The sequence below is a fragment of the Penicillium antarcticum genome (genome assembly GCF_028974205.1).
Source record: "Penicillium antarcticum strain IBT 31339 chromosome Unknown utg000009l_segment0_segment0, whole genome shotgun sequence".
NCBI classification, from domain to species: domain Eukaryota; kingdom Fungi; phylum Ascomycota; class Eurotiomycetes; order Eurotiales; family Aspergillaceae; genus Penicillium; species Penicillium antarcticum.
The window spans coordinates 524,410-540,940 of NW_026695307.1; the positions used below are offsets into that span (position 1 = coordinate 524,410).

Consider the following 16,531-nt stretch of genomic DNA (forward strand, 5'->3'; position numbering starts at 1 on the left):
ATCATAGTACATGGCAACACTTCATGAACATCGGATCATTGGGGGTCTTTTTGTGCTTTTCTCATTTTCTTCTTACTTTGGCGTCATTTCTTTGGTGAGAGATTATGAGATGCTAATCTACATCTTGCTGTACAGATTAATGGGAGCATTCGTTTACTTGCGTCTGAACCCATTGGTCAGTTTACGCAAGCCTTCACGAACGCGCGAGTGGGCGCAACGGGCAGGCACAGCCATAGACATTTTGGGCACGGATACCTCCGTGCGAGTCAGTACATTTAGCCCGGTGGTGTCAATGTTGAGCAGTTCAATTGGACTGGCCTGCGAGACCCGAGTGTTTCGCCGGCGGGAGCTGTACTCCGGGCCAAATGCATTGCGCCGCTCTTCACGCGAGCGCGGGGTGGTGTCCGCAATTATTGCGTACATCTCAGGCGTCCATTCGGTCAATGCGACTGCGCTCTCTTCCTTGCTCTTCATAATTCCCTCCATGGTGGGGAACGACCGAGGCCCATTCGAGCTGAATGAGGGCCTTGGTGAGAATGGCGGCAGCAATTGACGCCGAGACGGGACAAATTGGGTGCCTCCGGCAGCCCCCTGAGTCGAGGATGGGCTTACTTGATACGGAAGCCCGATGGGTAACGTTCTAACAATGTTGTCGGTCGGTGAGTCGTCCATCTTCCCAAAGTAACCCTTCGACTCACTGTCAGAGTCTGGTATTGGGTGCCAAGGAGGTGTCACAGGGTCGTCATTCAAGCTGCTAGTTGGTGAATAAGGGCGAATGCGACAAGCAGGAGTAATGGGGTTGACAGGAGTAGCACGAGCAGGAGTAACTGGAGTACCACGAGTAACAAGAAAGCGAGTAGGACTGACAGGAGTAACAGGAGTACGAGTGACAGCACCTTGAGAAGCAGATCGCTGCGTGCACATCAGCCGTTCCTCCAACTCAACATTTTTGGGATCGTTCAAGCTCTGACCATACTGAGGATAGAATAGAGGCATATTTCGCCGAGGGGATGGGCGGCGAGGAGGAGTCACTTGAGTCCAATGATTGGAAGCTGAAAGGACTGGAGCTTCAACGAGTGGAACTGGAACCACAGGAGCTGGAACTTCAGGAGCTGCAAATACCGGGACTTTAATGAATGGAGCTGTGGCATCTTGACCGGTAGTGATTGGAAGGTTCCTAGGAAGCAGGCCATCCCTTTTCCACTTTTCTATCGTCTCCGACCTTAACGCTGGATGAACCCATGTTTTGATGAAATCAAGAGCCCGAGCTGTTCGGTCAATGTCCGCATCTTCGTCGTCCTGTGTCTGCGATTGGGCACTTGGAGCTAGCTCAAGCTGAGTGAAACCGAAATCAAACTGAGTAATATCGACACGCGGAGTAGCTGCCTCTGAACGCAATGTTGGCACGTCAAACTGACCAATTTGGCCCCATACAGTGTATTCCCGGTCGATTGGAATATTGCGGTGCAGCCAGAGTCCGTTTGACTCGCTGGGTGAGTTGGTTGAGAAGTTCAGTGCAGACTGAGTGATGTTATCCTGACGGCCAGCAGGCGCTTCTGAGAGCCAGGTCAATGGTGAGGTAGGTTGAAGGTTGTATAGGTCGGTCGGCGATGTAGGGCTAAGGTTTTCGTCTCTGGTCGATGTTGGACTTGCCAATGGGCTTTCATCAAGAGAAAACGAGTGAGCTCTGCGGCGACGATGTAGCAAAGGTGGAGAAGGACTTCTTTCAGCAGGGTAGCGAGATGCGAAGTGTCTCTGTGATGGATCTCTCGGTTGAGGGTATGACATGAGGTCGCACATCCCAACTGGAGGAAATTGCCACTGCAAGCGAAGACTACGTTCTTCATGCATCTCTCTTATGTGCAACTGTAGACAAGGGAGAAGAACGGAGAGTGCTCGTTCGTTTAGAGAAGAAAGGACTTCCTCTTCAGAAAATGGAGAAGATAAAGATAAAGTGGAAGGTGTAGTGCGACACCGATGGTGGCGTACTGGAGAATCCCTGTTCTCTAGACAAATGTCTCGAGAGGTGAACTGGAAGGGACTTGGTTTGGGTATGGGCAAAATTTCTGAGGTCTGCTTTCAATGCCGGCTTCACGTCTGGCTTTATCGTGGATCAAATCAGCGAGAAAAGAAATGGGGAGCGGCTCAGGTTCAGCAGAATCAGGAAACTGTAATTAAGAGTAGAAGTGAGGAGGTATCATAATAAACAGAATCACAGAAGAATAAACAAAGGATGAGGGCGTGTGTGAAGAGAAGAAAACGCGTACAGGTAGACGAACAACAATATGCATTCGATGAACAATGATTTGGTTTATGGTACATGGAGTAGTTACAAGATCGTTCCTGCCGTCCGGGCAGGCTTCCTCCCATCGAGGGTTTTCACCCTTAGTTTTATTCAATACTCCCGACTCTCTCCAATCTCACATGCATCGAAGACACCGCTTTCAGGGATATCGTGACGCTTCAATGCCTCCTTCAACTTTCTTGGGGGTTCAAGGACATCTTCTTCCGTAAGAACCCACGTTCCCCAGTGCATAGCCAAGGCATTCTTGCATTTAGTGTCCTTGAACATTCGCACGGCATCATGAGGATCAGCATGGGCAGAACTGAAGATATGGCGAGGAGCGTAGGCTCCAATGGGAATGAGACCTAGATCGAATGGACCTCGGAATTCACCGACTTGTTTGAAAGCAGGGCAAATAGGAAAATTATACTTGGGATCCCAATCATCTTCTCCTTTAGGTACTTCGTCCACGGAGCGGTAACCAGAATCTCTTGAATAAGGGTTAGCCAAATACCACGTGACAGTGACTGCCCTACTTGATTTTTGACTTACCCAGCGAAATACACCTTGCTACCACCGGACTCAATAGCCCACGATGCCCAAAGTGTCTTGCATTTGTCAAATGGACCACGGGCCGTGATGTGTTGACACGGCATACAGCTTATACGCGCCTTGATATCTGCCACCGTTGAAGCATTTCCCACCAGCTCAACCTCTGTCGCCTTTGTCTCTGCTGGTGACATTGCAATTTCTCGCTCATCCCACCAATCCAATTCTGTTACGTTGTAGATATGGGAGTCATGGAACCACGATTTGTTTCCGAGAGGCGCGAAAAAGTGGCAATTGGGGTGTTGCTTGGCGATTTTACTGACGGTAGGATAGGATAAGTGGTCATAATGGTTGTGAGATATAACGACCGCATCAATAACAGGAATATCTTCGATCTTGCATGGAGGCTCGGTATAGCGCTTCGGGCCGAAGGAATATGGCCCACAGCGAGCGTCAAACACAGGATCGAACAGCACTCGGAGCCCGCTAGGGAACTCAACGTAGTAGCATGCATGCCCAAGCCATGTTGCACGAAGCTTTGGTGTATCACGAGTAGGAAGGAATTCGGGCTTGCGGGTAGCTGGTGGTGTCATGTCGGGCGAGTTCGCGTCGCCTTTCAATCGTCGGGAGCTGGAGCTTCGAATCAGTACTATTTTGACTGAAACTATCGCTATTTCCCTTACAGTAGCATTCCCATGATGTCCTTCGGGCTGTGATCACGATAAGACCTGCCATCCAAAGCCACTGGTTAGTTCTCTGGCGCAAACAGCAATAGTCTGCAGATTTACATACTCCCATGGATTTCTAAACCCGGACTTTGTATGGTGAGATTTTTCCGATACATCCTCGGGTCCAGGTCGCACCGGGGAGTTGGAAACGGTCAGCGCATACAGCACCGTCGCAGCAGTTGGGGTAGACATCTTGCGAATTGTCGAATGAGCGCGTTGGTGCGGAGCGCGTCGGCGAAATGGGGAATGCTGGGAAAAAAAACGCATGGGGTGCAGCTTCATTTTAAACACCCGCCTAATTCAATAAGAACAAAGGCGTCAGCTTACGCAGGGGGAGATGAGGGAGATGAAGCAAAAAATGCACTCTAATCCCGATAACTCCGACGCGGGCTATTTGGGCCCCGACGGACCCATGTGAATGCCGGACCGATCATCACCTTGGAGCGCCACCCTAGATGCATCATGGAAATAGTCTGGAAATACGAGCACCTTGTGGAGTTCAGGAATCCAAGTGCCTACCTGCATTTGTGTTCATGCCATGTCGGGCGGTCGGCCCGTTGTAACTCCGACCGTCCTCCTTATCGATAATTCCTTCCACTTGTGCCTTTCGCATCAACTATTGGCATGGAGCCGAACGGAGTTTCTAGTCCTGCGCCTGCGCCCTCTGCAGGGGATTTGATTCTCCAGCAGAGAACTGAGGCGCTGCAGTCGGCGCAAAAAGGCGACGGAAGCCTGCTGTCACAGCTAACGAGCAATCCCTTGTTCACCGCGGTAGGTAATGAATTACTCGTTGATTCAACTCGCTTTACTGACATATGGTCACGGTTAGGGCTTCGGACTCGCTGGATTAGGAGCCGGATTGACCTTTGCGCAAAAAGGTGTCCGACATGGCGCCGCACTTCTCCGCCGGCGGATGCTGGTGGACGTAGAGATCAGCATCAAAGATGATTCCTACCCATGGTTTCTACACTGGATGACCCTCTATCAACAGTCACAGCTCAATGCAGGTAAAGCTGCAGCGACTAGCACCGGCTACATGGACCGCTTCCTCCAAAAAATCACCCCCGGCATGCGCCACCTCTCCATACAAACACAAAAAGTCGAGCACTCGAACGGAGCTATCCACACACATTTCTCACTAGTACCGGGACCGGGAAAGCATGTTCTTCGATACAAAAACGCGTTTGTGTTTGTCAACCGTATGCGCGAGTCGAAGTCGCGCGATATTCAAACTGGAAAGCCCTGGGAAACAATCACCCTCACTACCCTTTACTCTCAACGCCATATCTTTGAGGACCTCTTCACCGAAGCCCACGCATACGCCGCCAAGTCACACGAAGGCAAGACTACCATTTATAATAGCTGGGGAACAGAGTGGCGGCCATTTGGAAACCCTCGTCGGAAGCGACCTCTGGAATCCGTGGTTCTCCAAGAAGGAGTCAAGGAACGGATTGTAGAGGACGTAGAAGACTTCATTTCGAGTTCATCATGGTACCACGACCGTGGTATTCCATACCGACGAGGGTATCTTCTATATGGTCCCCCGGGTACGGGCAAGAGTTCATTCATTCAGGCGTTGGCAGGCGAGTTGGACTACGACATTGCCATTTTGAATTTGAGTGAGCGTGGTCTGACTGACGATCGGTTGAACCACCTCCTCACGATTGTTCCGAACCGGACCCTTGTGCTTCTGGAAGATGTGGATGCCGCATTCTCTAACCGACGCACGCAGAGCGATGCGGATGGATACCGCGGAGCCAATGTCACTTTCTCGGGATTGCTTAATGCTCTGGACGGAGTCGCAAGTGCAGAGGAGCGCATCATCTTCCTCACTACCAACCACGTTGAACGATTGGACGAAGCTTTGGTCCGTCCCGGTCGTGTGGATATGACTGTTCGCCTGGGCGAGGTGACTCGTTACCAGGTTGGTTGCCTCTGGAACCGCTTCTACGAAGAGCTCGATACCGACGGGGCTTATCGCAAGATGTTCCTGGACCGGCTCCAGGAACTCGGTCTGATTGAAGATGAGGCTGGTCACAAGGCCAATCGGTCCCTGAACACCAGTGCCGCTGCCCTCCAAGGTTTGTTCTTGTACAACAAGGGCAACATGGAGGGTGCGATCGCCATGGCGGAGGGACTTACCTACACGGTTCATACCGAGGCACTTGGCCAAGACCAAGAGAAAAGCGACTAAATGTACACTATCATGTAAATAAGAAATGTATAGATATCCAATTGATAGCACCAAAGCATCAATTAACGAGGATCTAAAGCAATCTGCAAATCAAAACGTCGGGATCACCTGGGGTAAATCTCGGGGATTTCCACGAGAGGCCCACCATGCGCTCACCGAGTCTTCACCGAGTGACTAAATACGAGTCGCAGCTATTTAAACGTCACCTGTGCCCCTCACTTCTCAATCACCCCGCATCAACATACTGCATCATGGTTTACACGATTGTCGTCCGTACGTGTGGTTCATGTACTTCCGTTATCTTATCCGATGACGCTAATCATCATAGACCTCCGCGCCAAGGCCGATGAGGAGTCCATCTCCAAGTTGAAGGCCAAGCTCGTCGAGGCCTCCAACGTTTACTCCAACGACAAGGAGACCATTTCGTGGTTCGTCATGCAGTCCGTCTTCGACAAGCAGGACTTCACCATTGTCGAGCGCTACGAGAAGGAGTCTTCCCAGGAGTACCACCTCAACAACCCGTACTGGAAGACCTTCGACCCCTACGTTATTCCTTTGCTCGAGAAGGACATGGCTATGCACCGCTTGGAGGAGCTGGAGGGCTCTACTATGTAAACAGTTTTTGTGACATAGAAAAGAATATCAATAAAAATCGCGTTTCATACACCACTTCACAGTCTTAAAAAAAAGTCTGTGTCATTATTTGCAGGCCCGAAAATTGCTCATGAAAAAGTGAGTGTCAAGAATTGGAGATGGGGTGAACATCGAGGATTGGATCAAGGTTGGCCGATCGTCATATTGGTTGCGCCAATAAGTACAGATCTTCATAGTCAGTCACAACCCTGGTCCTTAAGCGCCTCTACAGAGTCTATCCAAGATGCGAAATCGGGCGTCATATACCCGTTTTATACTCCAATCTCGCTAGATCCGACATGCAGGGTAGAGTGAGCTTACTCCTTGACTTCTTCACAGCCAAAATAATCAGCCAATCTAATAACAGAGTTGCGATAATTATAGAACCCCAAGGTTCGAACACCAATCAACTGTCAGAGTCGAAGCGCCGCTACTGCAGAACGAAGTGCCTATCCCAGGATCACGGCCAATCACACCCGAAATGAGTTAAGCGCCCACCGTACAAGCAGGGTTGTCACATAGCTCGACAAGCCATGTTCTCTGTTTGGTTTGTCGAGATGAGCACTGTTTCGGTGAAAATGGGGTATATCTCACTCGCATTCCCTGCACTCGCGCTCTGTGCTTCCCTTCCATGCTGTCATACTTCTGCATTTAATATCTCCAAACTGGCACAATGAGTGCTAAAACAAACCAATTCCAATTATTCCCGCCTCCTCCGGCTGAGATGAAGAAGTCTAATAATCCGTTTCGAAAGGCTGGGAAGAAAGCAGCTGTGAAAGCTGAGCCGGGCTCCCCGATTCCTCTTGAAGAGATCAAAGACCCTGCGAAGACCGAGTCTCTACTGCTTCGGATCATCGAAGATACTCAAACCATTCCGCCCCCGCCACCTGGAAATCCTGAGAGATCCAGATCGCCGCCCTCGTTGACGAAAACCGTCCAGAACTCCATGTCTCCACAGTCCATGCACAGTCAGAATCGTCAAGCTAAGAAATCAAACCAGCAAACCGAGGTCTCACAAAAAAGCCATAGCAGTAGCAGTAGCAGCTATACTGCATCGTCCACTGTCTCTCCACAATCTTCGCAGTCCTCAGCTTCGCCTATCCCTATGAGATCAATGTTCCCCCAATTTGATCTGAGTTTGCCTGTCAATCAGCAGTCATATCAACAGCAGATGCCGAATAGCCCACAGCATACCAAGTCCACTCGCAAGCCTCCCAAGCTCACGTTGACCACAAGTAACCACGTTGATCATGTTCTTGCGCCGAAAACTGTTCCCGCGAGTGTGCTTGACTTCCCGGCTGGTTCTTGGGAACCGGAGGAAGTCCGATACTCCTCCAATGATGAACTGATGATGCTGTGGGAGACTGCCAATGGACAAAGACCTGAGAGCCTTGTCGGCACGTTGAGTCTGCGGATGACAAAGTAAGTTCTTCTCAACACTCTACACCATTGTGGTTACTAAATTCTTTTAAGAACTGGACCTGCTACGTTCACATTTGGCAACTCTCAGCAGCCTTTCTATACTCTGCAGACATATTCCACCGATGAACTATCCCTTAGTAGAAGTGACCCATCAAGACCAAACAATGACGTTCCTATCATGATGATGAGTCTGGAAGATCGCATCCGCCGCGAACATCCCAACGACGGCCTCGTCACTCTCCTGTTCTCCAGACTGGCCGCCATGCTAGCCATTGACCAAGCAGAAGAGATCAGCAGGCAGCATCATCTAGGTCCTTCTGAAGCATCCGAAATTGAAACCGATGCGTTGAAACGAGCCGCCGCACAAGAGTCCTGCCAACTCTCCTGGAATCGTCACCAACGATTCTATGAGTTGAGACATCCTTCACTGTCAAGACGCCAGCCGCCGGCTCTGGTCGGCGCAGCTGGTATCCCGCTATCCCCAGTGCGCTCCCAGTCCTCCGGGAGGGTTCACATTACAGTCTCCGCACCATCGAGCGATAGCTCACTTCACCAACCACCAACAATCATAGTAACCGGCCCAGTCTCATCGACAGCCATGGAAGCCGCACAGCAAGCAGCAAATCCTAGGACCTCAACACTCCCAGTAACAGACCTAGATGAACCACTTGCCTCGTTAGACTTCGGCACAAAAACACTCCGCATCTCCCCGGCAGCCGTGCTAGCAACTATTCCATCCCTCTATGCAATTGACTCCCTCATCGCGGCAATCCTAGCCGTCGCTGTCTCAGATGAAGCCACAAACCCGATCCTGGCAGATATGGTCCTTGGCTCACCTAAACCGCCGCGACCGACTACATCCTACACCGCTGCGGCTCACTCCATGCCTGTCTTCCAGGGTAAATTGGTCACGACCCTTGCAGAGCGCGAAGACACAGCTGAGAGTATGTTCCTTGCATCGCAGATCAAATCTGTACAGAAAGAGTCCAAAGATTCTTCTGATAAGAAAGGTTTATTCGCGTTCTGGAATAAAACATCTTCCAAGCCGAAGCCGCAGGACGGTGGTCGTGGCAAGAAGAAGAATAAGAATCAACAGATTGTTGTTGAGGAGTTCGATCTTGAAAAGTACGGGCGGTATGGAGGTGGGAAGCGCGAGGGCAAGAAATTGCCTGGGATTACGCGCAGTATACTGCGAATCTTGTTCTTTGGTCTTGATCTTATTGTGAAAGGGTTGACGCTTATTGTTAAGATTTTGGCTTGGTTATTGGTTAATGCGACGCGGTGCGTTACTAGTGAGAAATTTTGAGCTGGTATCATTTTTCCCTTTTGCTTCTTTTTGTTTTTGGAGTTCTATTTTGGCTTCCTTGGTAGCGATGAGATGTCTGACGACGATGGTTATACCCAATTTGATATTCTTCTCTTCCCATTCTTTAGTACAGCATGCGGTCGCGACAAAAACATTACTCTTTGCTTATCATCATCATCATCATTCCTCCTACCAACAGTATCGGCAACGAGACGCCTCACAACTAATACATGCAGAGTAGAGTGCCGGATTGTGAGGACCGAAGTGGTACTGACAACAGAACCACATATCTGAGGCTCCCGAATCTTGCGCTATAGATATCAGAGTTGCGTTGAGGTCTGGTGAAAGCTTGTCGGTGCTATTGACAATATAGTCTTGTTAGATTCAGGCTTAAGAGGCCTGGGGCAATGTTAGCACCTACCTAGAGGTCGACGTTTCAGCGTCTACCGGAATCTCGGATATATTGTTCAAGGTTCTCATATGATCAAACCTCTCGATATCATCAACCGCGCCCGGGGGCTGAAAATTGGGATTTCCAGTATCATCCATGGGGTAGGTTTAACCGTTTTCTAGCCAATTTAGGGTTGGTGGTCGTTGGTGTCTCCTTGGGTGGTTACTGGATCTGCGATCTTTTTGGCCGATGGAATTGTCTGCCTTTATAATGATATCAACTGGGGTGCCCTCGAGTCATACGCTCGAACCCCTTGGCCAATAAGTCCCTGCCACAGAGGTACAGACCACAACGCGCTGCAATCCCTGTTATCCAACTCACGTCAGCCAAACAACTGTTGAGGATGCTATGCTCCTGCTGGGAGTAGCTTGGGCTCATGTGAGTAGTGCTACGTGCAATCTCCTTGGTAATCCCGGCCATCGAGAAGTGAGTGCTTGACAAACAATCGAAGAGTGTAGGTGGTGACGCTAGTTTCGGGACGTACTGTACTACTGTTGTATATACCCAAAACACGAACATTATTACTGGTGTTCATGTCACTGTAGGAGCAACCCATCGCTACCTGCGACAATGTTGTGACGAGTAACCTATTCCCGCCGAGTCAGACAAGAAGACATTACGACGCGCTCCATCGCGTCTTCCGCCATCCTCACCGCCTTTACACCGACGGCGGTGCCTCAAGCTCTCGCCGTCTAGATGAAGCGATATCTCAATACGATTGTACAATTTTCTTGCCACGGGTGGATTCACCATGGAAATTTGCCCGGTGCACCCCGCATGGCTTCCTCGAAGCGACAGGCGGAGAGTGCGACGACCTGAATACAACATGGCATGAATGGTGACTGCATCGTCGTAAAGCATCGAAAGTGATCGAGTTGATAAGCTGACATGACCACGATGCTAAGTGATCGTTCTGTCTCAAGTGAATACATGAACAGGTTAGCTACAACATCTCATCCAACTTGATCAGGCCTTGCTGACTCGGATCCCAAGGAAGACCGTCATACTCCTGTCATTCGAGTCGAATGCGAAGCGAGCAGATGTCTTGTTTGCTAAAGTCCCCCTATGCATATGCAATCCCCAGTTATAGCTTCCACCTGACTACTGGTGGCATCGATAATGAGTCGCTGGTGGGTATAAAAACCGCCTACTCCGGCCTCTGTCCTAGTCGATTCTGTCCATTAGATCATGCGTTGATGTGCCTACCTAGCGCAAGACCCAAACTCCAATAAATATGTACCATTGTCTGTCTCTTGGCATTCGAACACCCTTGAGGATAGATAGCCTTCTCGTGGCTTGGGTGCCGAGTATTTCATGGGTGGTCATTGTTGTCCTCAGATAGCGTCTAAAGTCCCTCCGAGCCTTCCGAGTCTGGAACTCTGAAAGACGCCTAAAATTTCTGGTGTTTCTGACTTGCTTCATGGCGGACAAGCCGTATCGTCGCAGACGGCCAGGTTGTTATTCCAAGTCTGCATGCACGGAAAATGAGGGGCAAAAGCCCCATCATTTCTAGCCGAATAAGCTGACAATGACCACCCCAGCTTCAAATCGAGCGGACAAGACCAACAACAGTTAAACCAGTGAGAGAACTCCCCCCCTCCCCTTAAGCCCGAGCACTATGTGCAAAGCCCATCTACTTCGAATATCACTGCAGGTGCAGGTCACATAAGTGCTCGTGTATCCTTTGCCCCATTCAGATCGTCTTCTCACATATCGCACTTGGCGGCGCAATCGGCGGCGCAAGCACATTGCCAGCTAATCAGCGAATGCTCTACGTCCCCCCGAGCCCACCGTCCCGTGGCGCTAAGAGGAACCCAGATAAACAGACCACCCACATCGAGCAGCGTGTCGGTCCGGTGTGGGGTACGATGAGCATCTTCCAATGAACCAGATCGACCCGAGCCAGAACACTCAAGTTAAGCGCAGCACGCGAAAATCAGCCACGTCCCACACGGTGAAAAGCACGCTTTGACATGATCGCTTCGAGAGTCTATTTCTGCCGGCTGTTTCAAGTACACGAATGGATAAAATGAAGTCGCATTTTAGTATTACTATGGCGAAACTAAGGCATGGTTTTCTAGCCTAATACTCACCATTTTCTCTTAGGGCCACAGGTTTGAGATGGCCTCCAGGCTCCCAGGAACTGCAAGATCGTCAATTCACGTGCATTTCCTAATACCTGCCTCTCCGGGACGTTGTACCCAAAATTACTGGAGATATGCGCTGGCGTACAATCAATTGCCCTGAAACGAGACAGAACAGAACGGCGAGCACGTGAGGGCACGCAACGAGTGAGGAGACAAGCACCAGACCAACGAGAGCGATCCGTGGCGCGCAATTTGACCGAGCGCAACGGAGGGCTTAAAGACAGCCTCGCGCAGAGTCAGGGGTCGTAACCCCTTTCACGCCGTTCCTTCATCTCCGGGGACTCGTTACGCGTCATGCCCACCCGTACTTCACCAGGATGCCTCACAATCCTGTTTGCAAATTGGCTCGAGTATTCGTCGCCTTGTTTGACAAAAAGCAAATTGCCTTGATGAGGCGGTTTTGTTGCAGAAAATCCCTGAACAATGAGAATCTCATTGGGCGCAAGGCATATCTCATGACTCGCATCGCCGATGAACCGCTGTATCGTACATTTGCGTGGGAGCGGTTACCCTTTCGCTCCAGAACACGTGGCTTGGAACCCTGTGTCTTGCATATGCAAGACAGCTCAACGCGCCATTGAAAGGTCCAAGCTCCCAGGGTCTTGAGGCTTTTTCAAATACGCGCGTGGGTGAATTGACCGTTGTCTTTCGACACCAAACGTGAAGTTGTAAGCATCGACATACGTGCTTTCAGGTCGCGAGAAACTATAAATCAGCGCAATTTCCACTATTGGAGTAAATTCTGGGATTTCCATTCACCTCAAACCACTGTTTTATTGTCATTATGTCCTCAACAACAACTCAAACAATAACGCAACGAGGGTCCTTCTCCACTGAGGTGAAGAATGATGATTTCTTGAAGAAGATCATCAAGCACCTTAGCCAACTTACTTTCGATCCTGACTTCCAGAAAGCTTCTGCGACTTATAGTCAGGTCAAAGAGCAGCAGGAGCAAGTTCGGATTCGTGATGACAAGCTGGCCAAATTGCAGAAGGATGTCAAGGCTCAGGAAGAGAATGAAGTGCTCGCATTCAGCAAATTGTCTGCAGTGAATCAAACCCTGACCACCCAAAAAGAAAATGCAGAAAAGCAGAATGCTTCTCTTCACAAAGAGGTTACAGAAAAAGAAAGGTCTCTGACTGAAATCTCTCGAAGGATTCAAGACTTTCAGAGCCAGATACAAACACAACTATCGGAAAGATCTCAGGATGAGAAAAAGATGAGCTCGATGGTTGCAAAACACAATCTTGAAATTAGTTTTCTTCAGAAAAAACTTAAAGAAAGCGATGGAACGATCGACCAAATGAAGACTACTCATGTCAACCTTACAAGCCTCCTTGATGTTGAACAGAGGAAAAGTGGTAGCCTCGAAAAGGAGAAAAAGTCGCTTGATGAAACGATGCGAGAGGCACGCGGTCGACTTGAAAAGCTCGATGCCTTTATCCTGAAATCTCAACAAGTGGATGAACAGTCGATGTTAGTGCTTTCCCCTTCCTATTGCGTTCCAGCTTACTGACTCGGAGTTTCAGAATTGATGATTTTTCGGGCCTTTGGGACTATGCTACGGATGAAATCTGGACCGTCTTGCAACATAATTTGAACGACGAGAAACTCACAGTATGTTTATTTCACACATAATCTTGGCCTCATGGGCGGAGCTGAACCTGAGACTAACGTCCGTGGAAGAATGATAGATCCTGGAAGAAGCTCAGACTAGATGCTGATGAGGCTGTCCGAGATGGTGCTACCCAAGGACAGTCTGTCCCCCTGTGCGCTTCGAATTCCGATTCCGCTAAGGGAATGCGTCTGGCTGTGATTTTGGGCATTCTATCCAGGGAAATTGATAATGAGATTTTTCAACCGAGCTACTTCCCGTCCGATACCGGGCATTTCAGAAGGAGCTTGAACAAGATCGTGAAAAGCGACAACGAAAAGGAACATTTTTATCGCTCCGTCCTGCTTTCTATTGATCGCGATTTGCAGGAAGCTGAACTTTGGTCTAGAGCCGAGTCTGTTGTTCAAAAAGTGTCTCACTATCTCGATGAACTTCTCTCAACTGCCCAGTATGGTGAGCTGAAAGTGAAGATAAAGAATGTTGTTGAAAGGGCAATCGAGGTCTGGCGTCCTATCCAGCACGCTACGAAAAGATATGAGACAGAATTTGATCCTGTGGATTGGTCCCACGATGAGGATTTTCTATTCCAGTTTCCCGTGGGTGCTGAAGATTCAATGGAGGCTGATCATCCAGATGAGCCTCTTCTTGTGATTTTCCCTGGGCTCTCTTCCTTGGAACGCGATGGCTTGATCTTGACTTCTGTCGTTCCGCTCATGAGCTCGCAGAGATTGTGTGTTGCTGCCAAGAAAGAGTTGAGGGAAGACCTTCGAGGGAAATCTAGCCCCACGGCTAAACAACCCGGCCGTAAAAGGCAGAACTCTGTTGCCAAAGCTCCATCACAGTCAAATGAGAGCAATTTTTTAGGGGGGCACTCCGGAGGCTCAGGCAAGTAAGGAAATATGAGCCGCGCACTCGAGCCCCAATGCGGTTTCGGCCATCTCCGGGAACATTTTATGGATCGAGGAACCCATCGATGGTTTGAATTTGCTTTATTTGACTGCTTATGTTTTGCTTGTGGTTTTTATCACAATATCATTCACTGCCAGGGTATTGAAACCAGATTGTCAACATAATAATGAAAGTATGTTATTGCTGTAAGACTTGCTTCTTTCTATCCGACTGTTGCCTGAACTTCGCCTAAATTAAGATTAAGATAGGACGTAAATCATCATTTTACACCCAAAGATGAGTGTAGACCAAGTTATGATGTTGGCACGTATCGCCAGGAATCAGGTTGATCCAGAGGCCATTGCCCAAATCCCAAGGACGTATCATCATTATGCAATAGTATTTGTTGAGGGATGGCCTACTAGAGCATGGGGGAAATCTTTTATTTGGCTGACGTGGCATGCAGGATCGGGTCTGGCGGCTAACGGGAGAAAGAGTCTTTGTCCGGGTTAATGATAGGAGAAGGGTGACTGGAGGATGGCACTAATAGGGAGTATAGCGATTAAATGGACTGGACTTTTAAAGAGATCCCTTGAAAAGTACAAATACATGGGGCCAAGTTCAAGCGGCACGGTCACGCCTCCGTGGCAATCGGTCGACAAGTGATCTTATTTCTGCTCAACACATTCTCTTAGAACGGGGCCACTAGCTTTGGATAGATATCCCGAGCGTTCTAATCACGGCTCCCGCCTCGAGACTCGAGGACCGTTACTGGAGCGACTGCATAGCGAGACCCAAGCTACTACGCAGCTGGCAGGCCGAATTTTTAAGGGCGGCATAGTTGTCGCTCTGCAGCAGCCCCGACACAGTCACCCATTCGGCGAGGGTCTCGATGCCGTCATCCGCGAGTGCCACCGTGCGTCGAAGCGCGTTATGCGTGACAAGGAGCCCTGTATCTTGCTCTGCGCAGGAAAAGCATGGCTGCCTGATACGAAGCAATCCGATAAGCAGAAGGGGGATGCATACAGGCTCGAGAGCATCAAAGTTGGGGAGAATTACTGTCACATACTCAAACACCTCGTCAGAGCAAGGAACCGCGGTGAGAAGAAGAGGGGTTTTGTCACCATTTGTAGGGTCAATGGTTCCACCCGAGCTATGCGATAATCTATCATCCGCATTTCAGTTGTTTAAGGCAGCTTCAGATTTTTATGGGCGCTGAAACCTGTGGGATATTGAGAGAAGGGTGGAAAGAGAAAGAGTGGACAGGTGAATTAAAAAGGCGTTGTTGCCAAGATGTTTCCATAGCACTGTCAGGTAGAAGAAAATTCATATATTCCAAGATATCTCTGAATCCATCGCAATCGCTCGTATTGCCTTGTTTGTTTTTTTTTTTTTTTTTTTTTCAATTAGAGTCGCCGACACAATCTCCTCAATCGCAGAGCTCTGGTAAACGCTCCGCCAGACGCAATAATGCCACGTATTTGCCAGGCTATCAAGAGCTCTACTCTGGCAAATTGCTCAGCATCTATTATTGCATTCAGGCTCTTATTTCGGAACCAATACCGGGGGGGTGGATTCAATAACAGCACTCTATGAACCCTTAATCACCTGCTGTCTAAGCGAAATTTGCAACGATGTTACCCTCATCTTGCGCCAAACGTCTCGTCTCCAGAGCAAAGACTTGCCCAATTATATGGCCTCGAAAAGCAAAGCTGCCCTAAAGCAAGCTGCAAGGGATACGCTTAGATTCACTGAGGACCTGCTCAAAGCCACTGAGCCCAGCAAATGCGCGCAGTCCGCGAAGATCATCCAAGCTTTCTCTAGAGAGTATAACGACATGCAGTGGCAGACGACTTGAGTATAACCTGGATTTCAATAAAACTTCAAACGCATTTCTCAATATCCCTATGGAGGTCTCTTCATAGGCGAGCAATTGTTGGACTATCTCCCTGTCACCATTTTTCGTGGCTTGATACAACAGGCTCTGACCGTCTTGAAGACTTGCATGTACAGTCTGACGGAGCAGACGGTTTCGGATAGTGACATCCTCCAGTAGAGTCTTTTTTGAATTGGGATCTGGATGGAGGAGTAACAGCCGGTAATTTCCGAGGTTTTCTTGGCAATAGCAAAGCTCAATGGTGAAAAATATCTGTAATTTGGCCTTCGTGTATCGCTGCCCCGTTCCATCAGGGCTTGCACCAGGTTCTCATCGCAGAACGCGATGGCGTACAAAATAGCAGACCTCAACAAGTCCGATGTTTTCCAGTGTCTGGCTTTCGGCTTTGTTTGTAAAATCTCAAAGGTGTTTGCATAT

General features: G+C 49.3%; 7 protein-coding genes across 7 annotated transcripts; 5 read left to right on the plus strand and 2 right to left on the minus strand.

The window, feature by feature from the left end:
• Positions 1-139: 139 nt before the first annotated feature.
• Positions 140-1,133, plus strand: N7508_008552 (uncharacterized protein; the record flags this gene model as incomplete). Its single annotated transcript, XM_058466616.1, has 2 exons — positions 140-530; positions 991-1,133. 2 exons carry the CDS (start codon positions 140-142, stop codon positions 1,131-1,133), a joined length of 534 nt encoding a protein of 177 aa, XP_058314462.1.
• Positions 1,134-2,395: 1,262 nt separating this feature from the next.
• Positions 2,396-3,843, minus strand: N7508_008553 (uncharacterized protein; the record flags this gene model as incomplete). The annotated part of the gene is made up of 3 exons (XM_058466617.1): positions 2,396-2,774; positions 2,837-3,463; positions 3,626-3,843. The coding sequence occupies 3 exons, from the start codon at positions 3,841-3,843 to the stop codon at positions 2,396-2,398; spliced, it is 1,224 nt and encodes a 407-aa protein (XP_058314463.1).
• Positions 3,844-4,185: 342 nt separating this feature from the next.
• On the plus strand, positions 4,186-5,755 carry N7508_008554 (bifunctional AAA family ATPase chaperone/translocase BCS1; the record flags this gene model as incomplete). Its single annotated transcript, XM_058466618.1, has 2 exons — positions 4,186-4,332; positions 4,391-5,755. 2 exons carry the CDS (start codon positions 4,186-4,188, stop codon positions 5,753-5,755), a joined length of 1,512 nt encoding a protein of 503 aa, XP_058314464.1.
• Positions 5,756-6,006: 251 nt separating this feature from the next.
• N7508_008555 (putative quinol monooxygenase) lies at positions 6,007-6,370 on the plus strand (the record flags this gene model as incomplete). Its single annotated transcript, XM_058466619.1, has 2 exons — positions 6,007-6,028; positions 6,084-6,370. The coding sequence occupies 2 exons, from the start codon at positions 6,007-6,009 to the stop codon at positions 6,368-6,370; spliced, it is 309 nt and encodes a 102-aa protein (XP_058314465.1).
• A 691-nt stretch (positions 6,371-7,061) lies between these two features.
• Positions 7,062-9,116, plus strand: N7508_008556 (uncharacterized protein; the record flags this gene model as incomplete). Its single annotated transcript, XM_058466620.1, has 2 exons — positions 7,062-7,810; positions 7,862-9,116. The coding sequence occupies 2 exons, from the start codon at positions 7,062-7,064 to the stop codon at positions 9,114-9,116; spliced, it is 2,004 nt and encodes a 667-aa protein (XP_058314466.1).
• A 3,382-nt stretch (positions 9,117-12,498) lies between these two features.
• On the plus strand, positions 12,499-14,222 carry N7508_008557 (uncharacterized protein; the record flags this gene model as incomplete). The annotated part of the gene is made up of 3 exons (XM_058466621.1): positions 12,499-13,190; positions 13,244-13,331; positions 13,401-14,222. The coding sequence occupies 3 exons, from the start codon at positions 12,499-12,501 to the stop codon at positions 14,220-14,222; spliced, it is 1,602 nt and encodes a 533-aa protein (XP_058314467.1).
• A 763-nt stretch (positions 14,223-14,985) lies between these two features.
• On the minus strand, positions 14,986-15,344 carry N7508_008558 (uncharacterized protein; the record flags this gene model as incomplete). The annotated part of the gene is made up of 2 exons (XM_058466622.1): positions 14,986-15,179; positions 15,287-15,344. The coding sequence occupies 2 exons, from the start codon at positions 15,342-15,344 to the stop codon at positions 14,986-14,988; spliced, it is 252 nt and encodes an 83-aa protein (XP_058314468.1).
• Positions 15,345-16,531: the final 1,187 nt, after the last annotated feature.